The 18,074-nt window shown below is 42.1% G+C and overlaps 1 protein-coding gene across 5 annotated transcripts in view; it reads right to left on the bottom strand.

Moving 5' to 3' along the window:
• Positions 1–2,428: 2,428 nt before the first annotated feature.
• Positions 2,429–18,074, bottom strand: part of LOC139416265 (Raf-1 proto-oncogene, serine/threonine kinase a) — a 40,205-nt gene continuing 24,559 nt past the window's right edge. For all 5 annotated transcript variants that reach the window (XM_071164721.1, XM_071164717.1, XM_071164719.1 and 2 more), the window contains 2 exons: positions 4,286–4,420; positions 2,429–4,120 (listed from right to left, as the gene is read on the bottom strand). In XM_071164721.1, coding sequence (XP_071020822.1) covers positions 3,980–4,120; positions 4,286–4,420 — 276 coding nt within the window. In that variant the 3' untranslated portion in view covers positions 2,429–3,979. The remainder of the gene's footprint in view (positions 4,121–4,285; positions 4,421–18,074) is intronic.

The following is an 18,074-nucleotide window of genomic DNA, read 5'->3' as shown; positions in this document are numbered from 1 at the left end:
TGCCCACGGCTGTATTCTGTCTCGGTGGACACCTGTGCTCTGCAGATCAGATGCTGTGTCTCCTCCAGCATGGCTCTGTGTACTGTGTCTGTGTGCATGTGTGTGTGTTTTTAAAGGGATATCTGCACATGGGTTGCACACGGGCTTCATTGTATGTGCAAGAGGAATGACCTGTATGCTTGTGTTTGTAGATATGGAATAATGTAGCTGACTTAAAGCCCCCTGGATCTGCTACAGCACCCCCTGTGTGAGGAGGTTGAATCTGCTGCATGTGTAAAAGCAAAGTAGGCAGAAACATGATCACAACATGCCGCCTGGTGGAGCTCTTGTCGCCATAGGGCCAGATCAGAGTTTGCTCTTTGTGTTCTATTTGCTCGTCTTATTTTCAGCAGTCTCTGTGGTCTGTCAGAAAGCAGAAATAGAACAGTTAAACAAACAGATAGCAAAACTCCACAGAAATAGAAGCCAAAGAGGCCAGCCAATAAATGTCTTGCGATTCACAACTTTCGATGACGCCATGGCTATTTTTCCCTTCCCTTTTTTTGAGACAAATGGTTCAGTAAGATAAAAATAAATCACATTACTAATTGCAAAAGCTAGCTAGCCGGAGCGATGGTCAGGTAAGTATCGTTGGAGTCACACGGCTTTTACTTTGAAACCGCTAGAACACGTTTCCTATGGCAGCCCTTACTATGCCCACACCGTGTGTGTTCATTCATTCAATCTTGTGGACGACATAGAAAAATGAATTCACGTAATCAAAATGATTATCCGTCTTTGTTGTTTAAGTTCGGATATTGATTGAACAAACCATACACGGATCCTAACGCTTATGCCCTGTCACAATCTATGGAGCGATTTCAGTGCCAACATAAATTGTATTTTAATTCCATAATTTCGAATGTGTATTTGGATATTGAATTTTCATTAAATACTTTGATGTACAATAATGTGTGATGCACAAATGTAACCATTAAATTCATAAATTGAACTTTTCATGATTTTAAACTCAATTGAATGAACATACAAATTCAATATTTATAGGTTGAGTTTCAATATGGTAAATATTGAAATCATTGTCTGTTTATCAAAATGTATATATTCAACTTCTCAGATGCATTCAGATTCAGCTTCTCTAAATTCAGATTCCAAACCAGAGACAACATCCTGGTACATTACCAGCCAGGAAATATAGAGAACAGATAGAATCAAATGCTCTCGTGGTAAACGGAAGCTTCTGGTGGGTTCTGAAGCCAATGTGGCATGTTGAATTTCTCTCTTCCTATGGTCTGAATACTTATGTAAATAAGGTATTTTTGTTTTTATATTTAATAAACTTGCAAAAAATCTTAAAACCTGTTTTCATTTTGTCATTATGGAGTATTGTGTGTAGATTTGAGGAAACCATTTCATTTAATCAATTTTAGAATAAGGCTGTAATGTAACAAAATGCGGAAAAAGTCAAGGGGTCTGAATACTTTCCGAATGCACTGTATACAAAAACAATAGACAACCGAATCTGAATGCATCTGAGAAGTTGAATATATGAAAGATTGATCAACTTGAAATTATAGTTCGTAAACTTGATGCAGATACTGAATGCAATGTTTACCATATCGAAACTGAATGTATAAATATTGAATTTGAATGTTCAATAAATTGCAAAATTCATTCAATAAAGTTTCAAATCATGAAATACAAGTAAAATGTATGAATTCAATCATCCGTATGTGCATTACAAATAAAAATATGTTTTATTCAAATTCAATATCTAGATACAAATTCATCATTTTTTAAATTCAAATACTATTTCTGCTGGCACTGAAATCGTTCCATATCAAATTCCCCAGTTAGGTCTGATAACCAACTGAGATGCTGGCTGGGCTGACTGAGGCCAGGCTGGATACAAACATCATTATAGAACACAAGAGTCTATGACTACATAGGTGTGTGGATGTTTATAGGGCAGTTTAGCACATAAGCAGCCACTTCAACTAAAGTGTTACCCAATAGCTTTGTTGAGATGTGTTATCATTTAATTTTCTCTCCCTCTCCCCCCCCCCCCCCCCCCCAGTGGGCTTGCCAATAGCTGTGGAGCACCTAGTGCCATTGCCCAATGGTGGAATCTCCTAGTGGTGTGTCTCAACTGGATCCACGATGTGATTGCACCACACTGCTACTGCAACAGCAAACATTGCACCCAGCCACAAAGTCTTGCACATGTATGGGATCCTACTGAGAAGCAGTGCACAGAGAGATGCAGCAGGGAGTTCAATGGTGGAGACCAGTCATCTGGAACCGTCAAGATTAAAGCAAGCACTTGAGAGCAGACAAAATCAGTGTCCGCTAACCATCTGAGGCTCCACTAGTCAGCGACTTTTGCCAGTCAGTAGCAACAAAGAACGGAAGGTTTTGAACACTTCTGCAATTTAGTTTAACTTAATTTTATTAAAATAACCTGGAATAAACATTCTCACCACGTTTACAATAAAATGTTTAACCTCCTGAAAGAGACATGGCAGACAAAAAAGCTAATTAGATGTCAAATATTTTTCTACATATTAATTAAAGAGAACTGCCTAATATCCAGCTGGTGATGGTTAACCCAAAGAGAAGGCTGATTCAAATGTGTAGGTAACTACTGATAAGAACTCTCAGCAAACCCATGAACCAATCACATGGACCGGAGAAATAGTCATCGCTTTAGTTCAAATGTGCACAAAAAAAAAAAAAAAACTGTCTTCCTCAATCACTCATGCGTGACAGACTGACAGACTATAATTTTCCAGAATAACAAAACAAAAAAGAATAAAAGCATGACGATGAAGACACTGAATCATTTCGTATCTCTGATTTAAGACAATGTACAATCAAATAATCCTAAAAAAAAACTAAACAACGGATTGCGTCACACTGTTTTTTGTTTTATAAGAATCATCCTAGGTGAGGTTTGTGCAGGGTCTTTGTCTAGGCTTCATCTCCTCTTCGGGGAGGTCAGCTTAGAGAAGCTATCCTTCATAATAAACCAAGGCAGTCAGTCCCTGTCAGTCAAGACAGAAAGGTGTGCTTCACAGCACAGAGATAAGAGAGCTTTTTTTTACTGCTCTCTCGCATGCGGTTCCTTCCATGTCTTTACCTCACTAACCTAACATAGCAGGAGTAAAAGAAACACCTGAGCAACATTTCTTTCTTTCTGGTCCTGACGATAATTATTATATATTTTTTTTAAACTGTCGGGGGGAGGTTGTCTTCTGCACTGTTGAACCAATCCACTAAACGTGGAGGACGAGTTAAGTTGGAGTGTCGCCTTGATAACGTCCAAAAGCGTTACGTTACATTTATCATCAATGGCACACAGGGATTTTTCACCTTTTCAACTCTGGGATTCAATCGGGCAAACTTTTGGTTACTGGCGCAACACTCTAACCATTTTGACCACTTGCCCAGCAAAACAAAGTGGAAGCAGAAGTCGTGTCACAGGCGCTCTTTCCATTTCCCCTGAAAACCGGATGCATTCCCGACCCACAGAGGGTGCTGCCTCACTGTCCCCAGGTAGGTGTGCTTTCTTTCACATATTTCACTAACTGCATTGCCACTCTGTCCGTTGCACCCACATTAGCCATGGGGAAAAGTAGGCCTCTGACTAAACCTAGAAATGGCCATTAATTTCCTTCACTGCCAATCATCTTCTCCAAACCAATGGGTAGTCTTTCTCTGCTCTCTACACCGAAACCATCACTGGCACAACTCAGTCAGTGACTGAAATCCCATATTGATCCCATTCACTGTCACCTTTCCTCCCAGTCAGTCCTCTTCCTCTTTGCCGGTGATATTCTGTCTGTGTGTGAGCGTGTGTGTGTGTGAGTGAGCGTGTGTGTGTGTGTCTGGGTGCGTGTGTCTGCGTGTGTGCGCGCTCATGCACACGTGTGTATGTTTTGGAACAGGAGCATGTAGGAGGGGCATGTTGGGTGCTGTAATTCTAGAACACAGGCAGCCTGCTATAGGTTGATGTGAAGACGTTGATGTCCTCAGTGTGGGAGGCTCTGTGCAGGGAGGGTTCTGAGGCACTGCGGTTGATCTTAGGCAGGGAGTGCTGGAGCAGCTCAATGGACGACAGGATCTGGAAGAGAGGGAGAGAAAGCGAGGAAGATTCGAAGCACTCCAGGCAAAACGTGGAGGCATTTGGTACAGTGCCATCAACCCACTTCAGACATTTTAGAAATGTCCTAAATAAAGATGGAGAGATCATGTAAAAAGAAAAGCCATTAGCAAGACTCAGGTGTACCTGGGGAAACAGAGGCCTCTCGTCTTTGATTTTCTTGATGCAGTCAGCCACCAGCCTCTTCATGGCTTTGGGGCAGCTCTTATAAAGCTTACTGAGGTCTGGAGACAGGTACCCCCGACCGACCATGAAGATGATCTGACAGGGGAGACAGAGATGAATGGTCACCGTGTTATTGCTTTCTGTGGAAGTCACAGTGAGTCCCTAATATTGTAATACCTGCTGTGAGAAGAATGTGGTGACCAGATGATATTGAAACAGCTCCATACTAGTCTGTCTGCCAGTCTGATCCACTGGTTGTGACATTACTACACTGAGGACAGGTGAGTCGTCAGATAATGAAAGGTGAGTCCTCAGATAATGTGAGCCAAACCTGACACCTTGACAATAGAGAGAGAGCGAGCGAGTGAAAGAGAGAGTGAAAGAGAGAGAAAGAGTGAAAGAGAGATAGATAGATAAAGAGCGAGGGAGAAAGAGAGAGAGCGAGCGATAGAAATAGCGATAGAGATAGCTAGCAAGAGAGAGATAGCTAGATAGCGAGAGAGCGCAATAGAGATTGAGAGATATAGATAGCGAGAGAGCGATAGAGAAAGCAATAGAGAGAACCAGAGAAAGAGAGAGAGCGAGAGAACCAGAGAGATAAATAGATAGCGAGCGAAAGACAAAGAGAGATAGAGAGAGCAATAGAGAGAGCGAGAGAGAGAGCGTCATTGAGAAATAGATCTAATCAAAAACACAGAGAACCAGACAACAAAAATATACGCCTTCAATATGGGGAAACACTGAAGCAATACAAACACACCCTAAGAACAAAAAAGGAACAGCACATTAGAAATCAGCTGGATGGAATTGAGGAATCCATTGAATCAAACCACTTCTGGGAGAATTGGAATAAATTAAACAAACCTCATCATGAGGAATTGGCTATCCAAAATGGGCATATGTGGAGAAATCACTTTGCAAACCTTTACAGCAATATAACAAAGAGCCCAGAACAAAAAGATATACAAGAAAAATGACAAATCCTTGAATCAGCAGTCAAAGACTATCAGAATCCTGTGGATACCCCAATTACAGAAGAAGAATTATTGGAAAAACTATGCACTCTCCAACCCAAAAAGGCCTGTGGTGCTGATGGTATTTTAAATTAAATGATCAAATATACAGACCACAAATTCAAATTGGCTATACTCAAACTCTTCAACAGGTATTTCCCCGATATTTGGAACAAGGGATTGATCACACCAATCTATAAAAATGGAGGAATTACAGAGGAATTTGCATTAACAGCAACTTGGGAAAATTCTCGGCAGTATTATAAATAGCAGACTACGTCATTTCCTTGACGAACACAACGTCCTGAGCAGAAGCCAGATTGGATTTCTAAAAAATTATCATACAACAGACCACATTTACACCCTTCACACTCTAATTGATAAACAAGTAAACCAAAACAAAGGCTAAATCTACTCGTGTTTTGTAGATTTCAAGAAAGCATTTGATTCAATTTGGCACAAAGGTCTTTTTTTATAAACTAATAGAAAGTGGTATTGGAGGGAAAACATATGATTCTATTAAATCCATGTACTCTAAAAAACAAATGTGTGGTTAAAATTGGCAACAAGCAAACAGACTTCTTCTCTCAGGGACGAGGAGTGAAACAGGGCTGCCCAATAAATCCAACACTATTTAACATCTACATTAATTAATTGGCAAAAACATTCGAAGAATCGGCAGCACCTGGTATCACCCTACACAACAATGAAATCAAGTGTCTGCTGTACGCAGATTACCTGGTGCTGCTGTCTCCCACTAAAGAGGGGTTACAGCAGCACCTAGATCATCTTCACAGGCTCTGTCAGACCTGGGCTCTGACCGTTAACCTAAAAACCCCAAATATAATGATATTCCAAAAAAGGTCCGGAAATAAGGATGACAAATATAAATTCTATTTGGACACAGTTCTATTAGAACACACCAAAAACTACACATATCTAGGACTAAATATCAGCAACACAGGTAGCTTTCACATGGCTGTGAATGAGCTGAGAGACAAAGCAAGAAGAGCATTCTATGCCATTAAAAGCAAAATCGAAAATTCCAATTAGAATCTGTCTCAAAATGTTTCAATCAGTTAAAGAACCAATTGCTCTATATGGAAGTGAAGTATAGGGTTCCAATCTCTAATAATGAATTTACCAAATGGAACAAACATCCAAATCTAAATACTGCATGCAGAGTTTTGCAAGACTGTATTGCAAGTGCAAAGAAAAACTCAAAACAACGCATGTAAAGCAGAATTGGGCCAATACCCCCTCCTCATTCAAATAGAAAAAAAGAGCATTCAAATTTTACAACCATCTAAAAACAAGTGACCCCAAAACATTCTATCACACAGCTATACAATGTCAAGAGATGAAAAAAAGAGAAGAGTCCCCTCAGCCAGCTGGTTCTGAGGCTCAGTTCACCAACCCAAACCAACCTCATAGAGCCTCAGGACAGCACTCAGAAAATCTGGCCCAACCAAATCATCACAAAACAAAAAGAAAAATATATCACCTATTGGAAAGACACCACAAAAAATTGAAGTAAACTTCAATGCTATTTGGCTCTAAACAGACAGTACATGGTGGCAGACTATCTGACCACTGTGACTGATAGAAAACATTGACTAGGTACAGACTCAGTGAGCACAGTCTGGCTAGAGACCAGTCGTCACAGACAAACCTGGTTGCCCAGAGAGGACAGGCTGTGCTCACTCTTCTCCAAGTGAGAGGTAGAGACAGAGCTGCATTTCCTATTACACTGTGACAAATACTCAGACCTAAGAGAATATTTATTTCCCAAAATTATAATTAAATACAAAGAATTTGAAACTATAAAAGATGAAGAAAAAAATCTAATATTTATTGGGTGAAAAGCCAAAATGTGCAGTTTTGGCAGCCAAATGTGTGTCCTCCTGCCACAACCTGAGGGACAGCCAGTGAAAAGTAATGTCGATAATATTTCCCATCTTGTTTTGTTTAGTCTTTCATATCATGTCATGTGTCTTCTCAGTCATGTTGACACTGGTCCACTACCATTGCTTTAATGTATTGTTGTTCTCATTAATATTGTTGTTGTAGTTGTTAATGGTAAGCCAATGTCCACTACGACTATTATTATTATTGCTGTTGGTCCCACCATTTCTTTATATATATAAAAATATATTTTATCTATATATATTTACATTTTATGTTTATTTTTCGATATGTATACTTTGACAATGTAAGTAATAATGAACTTGCCATGTCAATAAAGTCAATTGAATTGAATTGAGAGCGAGATAGATAGCGAGAGAGATAGATGAGGGAGAGAGCGCAATAGAGAGAGCGAGAGAGCAATTGAGAGAGCGAGAGAGACAGCGAGAGAGATAGAGCGAGAGATAGCGATTGAGAGAGCGATAGAGAGAGCGAGCGAGAGAGCGAGCGCAAGAGAGAGCAATAGAAAGAGCAACAGAGAGAGCGCGAGAGAGAGAGCGAGAGAGCGAGAGATAGATAGCGAGAGAGCAATGGAGAAAGCGCGAGAGAGCGCGCGAGAGAGAGCAATAGAGAGAGCGCGAGAGATAGATAGAGCGCAAGATAGAGCGAGAGCAATAGAGAGAGCGAGAGAGTGAGCAATAGAGAGAGTGCAAGAGAGACAGCAAGAGAGAGTGCGAGAGAGAGAGCAATAGAGAGAGAGAGAGAGCGCAAGAGAAAGAGAACGCGAAAGAAAGAGCGCGAGAGAGAGAGTGAGATAGAGAGAGCGTGCAAGAGATAGCGAGAGCTAGAGAGAGAGCGAGCGAGGGAGAGCGAGAGAGAGCAAGAGAGAGAGAGCAAGAGAGAGAGAGCAAGAGAGAGAGAGCAAGAGAGAGATAGATAGAGAGCGAGGGAGAGCGAGCAAGAGAGAGCGAGCAAGAGAGAGAGAGCAAGAGAGAGAGAGCAAGAGAGAGATAGATAGAGCAAGAGAGAGCAATAGAGCTAGAGAGAGTGAGAGGGAGCGAGAGAGAGAGCGATAGAGAGAGCGATAGCGATAGAGCTAGAGAGAGAGCGATAGAGCTAGAGAGAGAGCGATAGAGCTAGAGAGAGAGCGATAGAGCTAGAGAGAGAGCGATAGAGCTAGAGAGAGAGCTAGAGAGAGAGCGATAGAGCTAGAGAGAGAGCGATAGAGCTAGAGAGAGAGATAGAGCTAGAGAGAGAGCGATAGAGCTAGAGAGAGAGAGAGCGATAGAGCTAGAGAGAGAGCGATAGAGCTAGAGAGAGAGCGATAGAGCTAGAGAGAGAGCGATAGAGCTAGAGAGCGATAGAGCTAGAGCTAGAGAGAGAGCGATAGAGCTAGAGAGAGAGCGATAGAGCTAGAGAGAGAGCGATAGAGCTAGAGAGAGAGCGATAGAGCTAGAGAGAGAGCGATAGAGCTAGAGAGAGAGTGAGAGAGATAGATAGAGAGATAGATAGAGAGCAAGATAGATAGATAGAGAACAAGATAGATAGATAGAGAGCACGCGAGAGAGAGAGAGCGAGAGAGAGAGAGCGTGCAAGAGAGAGCGTGCAAGAGATAGAGCTAAAGAGAGAGCGAGCGAGCTAGATAGAGAGCGAGGGAGAGAGAGCAAGCGAGAGAGAGAGCGAGAGAAAGAGCGAGAGAGAGCAAGAGAGCGAGGGAGATAGAGAGGGAGAGAGCGCGAGAGAGCGTGAGAGAGAGCAAGAGAGAGTGAGAGAGCGAGCGATAGCGATAGAGCTAGAGAGATAGATAGCGAGAGAGCGAGCGAGCGAGCAATGGAGAAAGCGAGAGAGAGCGCGCGAGAGAGAGCAATAGAGAGAACGCGAGAGATAGATAGAGCGCAAGATAGAGCGAGAGAGAGCAATAGAGAGAGCGAGCAATAGAGAGAGCGCAAGAGAGACAGCAAGAGAGAGTGCGAGAGAGAGAGCAAGAGAGAGAGCACAAGAGAAAGAGAACGCGAAAGAAAGAGCGCAAGAGAGAGAGCGAGATAGAGAGCGAGTGCAAGAGAGAGCGTGCAAGAGAGAGCGATAGAGCTAGAGAGAGAGCGAGCTAGATAGAGAGCGAGGGAGAGCGAGAGAGCGCGCAAGAGAGAGCGCAAGAGAGAGAGCAAGAGAGAGAGCAAGAGAGAGAGCAAGAGAGAGAGAGAGCAAGAGAGAGAGCAAGAGAGAGAGCAAGAGAGAGAGAGCAAGAGAGAGAGAGATAGAGAGAGCGATAGAGATAGATAGAGCGAGGGAGATAGATAGAGAGGGAGAGGGCGCGAGAGAGAGTGAGGGAGCGAGAGCGAGAGAACGCGAGAGAACGAGAGAGAGCGAGAGAGAGCGATAGAGATAGCGATAGAGCTAGAGAAAGAGCGATAGAGCTAGAGAGAGAGCGATAGAGCTAGAGAGAGAGCGATAGAGCTAGAGAGAGAGCGATAGAGCTAGAGAGAGAGCGATAGAGCTAGAGAGAGAGCGATAGAGCTAGAGAGAGAGCGATAGAGCTAGAGAGAGAGCGATAGAGCTAGAGAGAGAGCAAGATAGATAGAGTGTGTGTGAGAGAGAGATAGCGAGAGAGAGCGCGTGCAAGAGAGAGCGTGCAAGAGATAGCGATAGAGCTAGAGAGAGAGCGAGCTAGATAGAGAGCGAGGGAGAGCGAGAGAGAGAGCAAGAGAGAGAGAGCAAGAGAGAGAGAGCAAGAGAGAGAGAGCAAGAGAGAGAGAGCAAGAGAGAGAGAGCAAGAGAGAGATATAGCGAGGGAGATAGAGAGGGAGAGAGCGAGAGAGAGAGTGAGAGAGAGAGTGAGAGAGAGAGAGCGATAGAGATAGAGCTAGAGAGAGAGCGAGAGCGAGAGATAGAGAGAGATAGTGATAGAGAGAGCGAGAGAGATAGTGATCGAGAGAGAGCGCGCAAGAGAGAGCACGAGAGCATGAGAGATAGATATAGCAAGAGAGAGAGTGAGCTAGATAGAGAGCAAGAGCGAGAGCAAGAGAGAGAGAGCGATAGAGATAGATAGAGCGAGGGAGATGGATAGAGAGAGCGATAGAGATCGAGCAAGAGAGATAGAGAAAGCGAGAGAGAGAGCAAGAGCGAATTGGAGTTGGATAAATTTAGATAAACTTGATTTTTTTTCGCAAGGACTTATACAGGGTACTAACCTCAACATTAAAACCATCAATCCAAATAAAAATTCCATACCTAAAACCTTGATTTTGGACAAAATTCTCTGAATGGACTACTACCAAGGACTAAAAAGAAAAAACTTCTGACAAACCAAAACCTGCACAAGAAAGTACAGCGGAACCTGGAAATACCATACAACACATAACTGAGTGAGTAATATTCAGTCTGAAGCTACTTCTGAAGCCAAAAAGTAAAAGATAATAATATCTAGGTAATTTTACTATATAAAGCTAAGTAAATAAGTATACTAAGCTACCAAGCTGCTAGGACAGAACAGACATGGCAGCACCTTCAATTAGCACTGAGGTGTGAAGTCAGATGTGTGAAAACTCTTGAGCCCAACAATGGCAGGAGAGTTTCACAGGATTTCACGGGATTTCTTGTAAGCTTCCGGGTTAGAGTTCCGCACCTTGAAAGCGGCAGCTCTACCCTTTAGCTCAGTGTGAATGTTGCCTGTAATCCATGGCTTCTGGTTGGGGTATGTACGTACAGTCACTGTGGGGACGACGTCATCGATGCACTTATTGATGAAGCCAGTGACTGATGTGGTGGACTCCAATGTTATCGGAAGAATCCCGCAACATATTCCAGTCCGTGCTAGCAAAACAGTCCTGTAGCTTAGCATCTGCTTCATTGGACTACTTCCTGCTTCCGTTTTTGCTCATAGGCAGAAATCAGGAGGATAGAATTATGGTCAGATTTGCCAAATGGAGAGTGAGGGAGTGTTCTGTACGTGTCTCTGTGTGTGGAGTAAAGGTGGTTTAGAGTTTAGAGTTAGAGTTTTTCCCCTCTGGTTGCACATTTAACTTCTTTGGGAATGGGGGGCAGTATTGAGTAGTTTGGATAAAAAGGTGCCCAGAGTAAACGGTCTGCTACTCAGGTCTAAAAGCTAGAATATGAATTTAATATTGGATAGTATATTTGGATAGAAAACACTCTGAAGTTTATAAAACTGTTTGAATGATGTCTGTGAGTTTAACATAACTCAAATAGCAGGCAAAAACATGATAAAAAATCCAACCAGGAAGTGGGAAATCTGAGGTTTGTAGTTTTTCCAAGTCATTGCCTATCGAATATAGTGTCTATGGTGTCATATTGCACTTCCTAAGGCTTCCACTAGATGTCAACAGTCTTTAGAACCTAGTTTGAGGCTTCTACTGTGAAGTGGGGGCGAATGAGAGCTGATTCAACCAGAGGTCTGCCAGAGTGGCATGAGCTGATCACGCGCGCATTTCTGAAGACAAAGGAATTCTCCGGTTGGAACATTATTGAAGATTTATGTTAAAACAGCCTAAAGATTGATTCTATACATCGTTTGACATGTATCTACGGACTGTAATGGAACTTTTTGACTTTTCGTCTGGACCTAGTGATCGGGTGTCGTGAATTTGGATTACAGGGCAAAACGCGAACAAAAAGGAGGTATTTGGACATAAATTATGGACTTTATCGAACAAAACAAACATTTATTGTGGAACTGGGATTCCTGGGAGTGCATTCTGATGAAGATCATCAAAGGTAAGTGAATATTTATAATGCTATTTCTGACTTCTGTTGACTCCACAACATGGCGGATATCTTTATGGCTTGTTTTTTGTCGGAGCGCTGTACTCAGATTATTGCATGGTGTGCTTTTTTCGTAAAACAAAATTGAAATCAGACACAACGGTTGCATTAAGGAGATGTGGATCTAAATTTCCATGCATAACACTTGTATCTTTTAGCAATGTTTATTATGAGTATTTCTGTAAATTGACGTGGCTCTCTGCAAAATCACTGGATGTTTTGGAACTACTGAAAACAACACGCTAATGTACACAGATTTTTTGATATAAATATGAACTTTATCGAGCAAAACATACATGTATTGTGTAACATGAAGTCCTATGAGTGTCATCTGATGAAGATCATCAAAGGTTAGAATTTCATTTTCTATCTATTTCTGCTTTCTGTGACTCCTCTCTTTGGATGGAAAAATGGCTGTGATTTTCTGTGACTAGGTGCCGACCTAACATAATCGTTTGGTGTGCTTTCGTCGTAAAGCCTTTTTGAAAATCGGAAACTGTGGCTGGATTTACAACAAGTTTATCTTTAAAATTGTGTAAAATATTTGTATGTTTGAGGAATTTTAATTATGGGATTTCTGTTGTTATGAATTTGGCGCCCTGCAATTTCACTGGCTGTTGGCGAGGTGGGACGCTACCGGATTTGAGTTTCCTTGCATTAAAGTCCCCGGCCACTAGGAGCACCGCCTCTGGATGAGCGTTTTCCTGCTTATGGCCATGTACAGCTCATTGAGTGTGGTCTTAGTGCCAGCATTGGTTTGTGGTGGTATATAGACAACTATGAAAAATACAGATGAAAACTCTTGGTAAATAGTGTCATCTACAGTTTATCATACTCTACCTCAGGCAAGCAAAAAACTTGAGATCTTTGATTTCGTGCACCAGCTGTTGTTTGCAAATATACACAGACGCTGCTGTTCTATCCTGCCAAAAAAAGCTTAAAACCTGCCAGCTGTATGTTATTCATGTCGTCGTTCAGCCACGACTCTGAAACGTAAGATGCTCAACATGCTCTGCTGACACCTACTGTGATGGTTCGCGCCTAAACTACACAAAAACAACACACTATGGAACACAAATATTTTACCATCTCATCCTGGAATATACAAGGTCTGAGGTCATCTGCCTTTGGCCTTTAGAGCAGAAACCCAGACTTCATCAAAGAAATTGGAATTACAGACATTGTCATCCTACAAGAAACATGGTATAAAGGAGAGGGACCCACTGGTTGCCCTAAAGGTTACAGAGAGCTGGTAGTCCCATCCAACTACCAGGTGTGAAACAAGGAAGTGACTCAGGAGGTATGCTAATTTGGTATAGAGCAGATTTAACCCACTCTATTAAATTAGTCAAAACAGGAACATTTTACATCTGGCTAGAAATTAATAAGGAAATTCTCTCAACAGAGAAAAATGTCATCATGTGTGCTACCTATACCCTCTAATAGAATCCCCATACTTTAAACTATGACAGTTTCTCCATCCTATAGGGGGAGATGAACAATTCCCAGGCTCAGGGACATGTCGCAACCTAAATACCAGAACTGGACAAGAACCCAACACACTTTACACACGGGGGGACAAACACCTACCTGGAGATGACAGCATTCTCTCCCCTATATGCCTCTCATGACACAACTACCACAACATAACAAACAAAGACGGGTCACAACTCCTGCAGCTCTGTCGGACACTGGGTACTAGAGGTTGACCGATTAATTGGAATGGCCGATTAATTAGGGCCGATTTCAAGTTTTCATAACAATCGGAAATTTGTATTTTTGGACACCGATTTGGCCGATTTAAAAAACACCTTTATTTAATCTTTATTTACCTAGACAAGTCAGTTAAGAACACATTCTTATTTTCAATGGCAGCCTAGGAACGGTGGGTTAACTGCCTCGTTCAGGGGCAGAACGAGAGATTTTTTACCTTGTCAGCTCGGGGGATTCAATCTTGCAACCCTACAGTAAACTAGTCCAATGCTCTAACCACCTGATTACATTGCACTCCACGAGGAGACTGCCTGTTACGCGAATGCAGTAAGCCAAGGTAAGTTGCTAGCTAGCATTAAACTTATCTTATAAAAAACAATCAATCATAATCACTAGTTAACTACACATGGTTGATGACTATTACTAGTTTATCTAGCATGTCCTGCGTTGCATATAATCGATGCTCCAATGTGTCCCTAACCATAAACATCAATGCCTTTCTTAAAATCAATACACAGAAGTATATATTTTTAAACCTGCATATTTAGCTAAAAGAAATCCAGGTTAGCAGGCAATATTAACCAGGTGAAATTGTGTCATTTCTCTTGCGTTCATTGCACGCACAGTCAGTGTATATGCAGCAGTTTGGGCCGCCTAATTTGCCAGAATTGTACGTAATTATGACATAACATTGAAGGTTGCGCAATGTAACAGGAATATTTAGACTTATGGTTGCCACCCGTTAGATAAAATACGGAACAGTTCCGTATTTCACTGTTTTCGAGATGATAGTTTCCGGATTCTGCCATATTAATGACCTAAGGCTCGTATTTCTGTGTGTTATCATGTTATAACTAAGTCTATGATTTGATAGAGCAGTCTGACTGAGCGATGGTAGGCAGCAGCAGGCTCGTTAGCATTCATTCAAACAGCACTTTCGTCCGTTTGCCAGCAGCTGTTTATGACTTCAAGCCTATCAACTCCCAAGATTAGGCTGGTTTAACCGATGTGAAATGGCTAGCTAGTTAGCGGGGTGCGCGCTAATAGCATTTCAAATGTTACTCGCTCTGAGACTTGGAGTGGTTGTTCCCCTTGCTATATGCATGGGTAACGCTGCGTCAAGGGTGGCTGTTGTCGTTGTGTTCCTGTTTCGAGCCCAGGTAGGAGCGAGGAGAGGGACGGAAGCTATACTGTTACACTGGCAATACTAAAGTGCCTTTAAGAACATCCAATAGTCAAAGGTATATGAAATACAAATGGTATAGAGAGAAATAGTCCTATAATTCCAATAATAACTACAACCTAAAACTTCTTACCTGGGAATATTGAAGACTCATGTTAAAAAGGAACCACCTGCTTTCATATGTTCTCATGTTCTGAGCAAGGAACTTAAACGTTAGCTTTCTTACAAGGCACATATTGCACTTTTACTTCTCCAACACTTTGTTTTTGCATTATTTAAACCAAATTGAAGTTTCATGATTTATTTGAGGCTAAATTGATTTTATTGATGTATTATATTAAGTTAAAATAAGTGTTCATTCAATATTGTTGTAAATGACATTATTACAAATAAATAACTACAAATTTTAACAAATAAAATGTTAAAAAATAAAATAGGCAGATTAATCGGTATCGGCGTTGAAAAATCATAAAATCGGTCGACCTCTAGTATGTACATAATCAATGGTAGGCTTTGAGGGGACTCCTATTGTAGGTACAGTTATAGCTCATCTTGTGACCTCGGCCCTGACAGTAAATCTCAGTAAGTCAAATATAATGGTGTTGCAAAAAAGGTTCAGTTGCCAGGACCACAAAAACAAATTGCATCTAGACACCATTGCCCTAGAGCACACAAAAAAACAATACATACCTCGGCCTAAACATCAGCGCCACAGGTAACTTCCACAAAGATGTGAACGATCTGAGAGACAAGGCAAGAAGGACCTTCTATGCCATCAAAAGGAACATAAAATTCAACATACCAATTAGGATCTGGCAAAAAAATACTTTCAGTTATAGAACCCTTTGTCCTTTATGGTTGTGAGGTCTGGGGGTCCGCTCACCAACCAAGAATTTACAAAATGGGACAAACACCAAATTGAGACTCTGCATGCAGAATTCTGCAAAGATATCCTCCGTGTACAATGTGAAACACCAAATAATTAATGCAGAGCAGAATTAGGCCGATACCTGCTAATTATCAAAATACAGAAAAAAGAGACATTCAATTCTACAACCACCTAAAAGGAAGCGATTCCCAAACATTCCATAACAAAGCCATCACCTACAGAGAAATGAACCTGGAGAAGAGCCCCCTAAGCAAGCTGGTCCTGGGGCTCTGTTCACAAACACAAAAAGACCCCACAGAGCACCAGGACAGCAACACAATTAGACGCAACCAAATCATGAGAAAAAAATAATTACTTGACATATTGGAAAGGATTAACAAAAAAACTAGAATGCTATTTGGCCCTAAACAGAGAGTACAGTGCAGAATACCTGACCACTGACTGACCCAAAATGAAGAAAATCTTTAACTATGTACAGACTCAGTGAGCTTAGCCTTGCTATTGAGAAAGGCAGCCCTGGCTCTCAAGAGAAGACATGCTATGTGCACACTGTCCACAAAATGGGGTGGAAACTGAGCTGCACTTCCTAATCTCCTGCCAAATGTATGACCATATTAGTGACATATTTCCCTCAGATTACACAGACCCACAAAGAATTCGAAAACAAATCCAATTTTCATAAACTCCCATATCTATTGGGTGAAATACCACAGTGTGCCATCACAGCAGCAATATTTGTGACCTGTTGCCACAAGAAAAGGGCAACCACTGAAGAACAAACACCATTGTAAATACAACCTAGTGTGCACTGCGAGTCGGGAAGCAAGTTCAGGGAGTGAATCATTTAATAAATAAATGAAAACATTATAAGAAACAAGAAACACGAACAACGCACAGAAATGAAATTGAAACAGAAACAATAATGCCTGGGGAAGGAACCAAAGGGAAGGTAATTATAGGGAAGGTAATCAGGGAAGAGATGGAGTCCAGGTGAGTCTAATCACACGCTGATGCACGTAACGATGGTGACAGGTGTGCACCATAACGAGCAGCCTGGTGACCTAGAGGCCGGAGAGGGAGCATATGTGACAGCAGCAAGATGCTGACCAAAATGACAATCCCGGGGATTAGGAGCGGACACCTCTGCTGAGGCCTGGGAGCCAGTCGATCCCGCTGAGGCCTGGGAGCCATTCGATCCCGCTGAGGCTTGGGAGCCAGTCGATCCCGCTGAGGCCTGGGAGCCAGTCGATCCCGCTGAGGCCTGGGAGCCAGTCGATCCCGCTGAGGCCTGGGAGCCAGTCGATCCCGCTGAGGCCTGGGAGCCAGTCGATCCCGCTGAGGCCTGGGAGCCAGTCGATCCCGCTGACGCCTGGGAGCCAGTCGATCCCGCTGAGGCCTGGAAACCCGTCGAGCCAGCTAAGGCAGGGGAATCATTCGAGGCATGGGAAGCCGACAACCTGGCTAAGTCCTCTGACACCCGGACCCGACATCACCTTCAACAGGAAACCAAAAAAAACTCCCTGATGCTTCCCTTTGGTGAGGTGTTATTCTGTAACGTGTGCGCTGGGAGTCAGGAAGCAAGTTCAGGGAGTGAATCATTTAAAAAATAATTGAAAACATAATAAGAAACACGAACAACGCAGACATGAAACAATAACGCCTGGGGAAGGAACCAAAGGGATTGACATATATAGGGAAGGTAATCAGGGAAGTGATGGAATCCAGGTGAGTCTAAAGACGCACTGATGCGCCATAACAAGCAGCCTGGTGACGTAGAGGACGGAGAGGGAGCACACGTGACACCTATATTTGTGTTTATATAGACTGTACTGTACATATAGACTGACATTTGAAATGTCTTTATTTTTTGGGGACTTTTGTGAGTGTAATGTTTACTGTACATTTTTTATTATCTATTTCACTTGCTTTGGCAATGTAAACATGTTTCCCATGCCAATAAAGCCCCTTAAATTGAATAGAGAGAGAGAGAGAGAGAGAACAACTGGTTTGATGCAGATTGTAAAATTATAAGGAATAAACTTAGAACACTATCCAACCAAAAGCACAGAGACCCAAATAATGGTGTATTACGCCTTCATTACTGAGACTCTATAAATGTACACTCAGAACCAAAAAAAGCACAGTAAGCAGCTGACACTAATTGAGGAGTCCATAAACACACACAACTTCCGGCAAAATTGGAAAAAACGACAAAAAATCTAAACAAGAGGAATAAGCGATACAAAATGGTGACATATGGACAACCCA

Source organism: Oncorhynchus clarkii, chromosome 9 (genome assembly GCF_045791955.1).
Source record: "Oncorhynchus clarkii lewisi isolate Uvic-CL-2024 chromosome 9, UVic_Ocla_1.0, whole genome shotgun sequence".
In the NCBI taxonomy this organism is placed as follows: domain Eukaryota; kingdom Metazoa; phylum Chordata; class Actinopteri; order Salmoniformes; family Salmonidae; genus Oncorhynchus; species Oncorhynchus clarkii.
The sequence above is the reverse complement of the archived record's forward strand: the minus strand, read 5'-3'. Positions and strand labels throughout refer to the sequence as shown.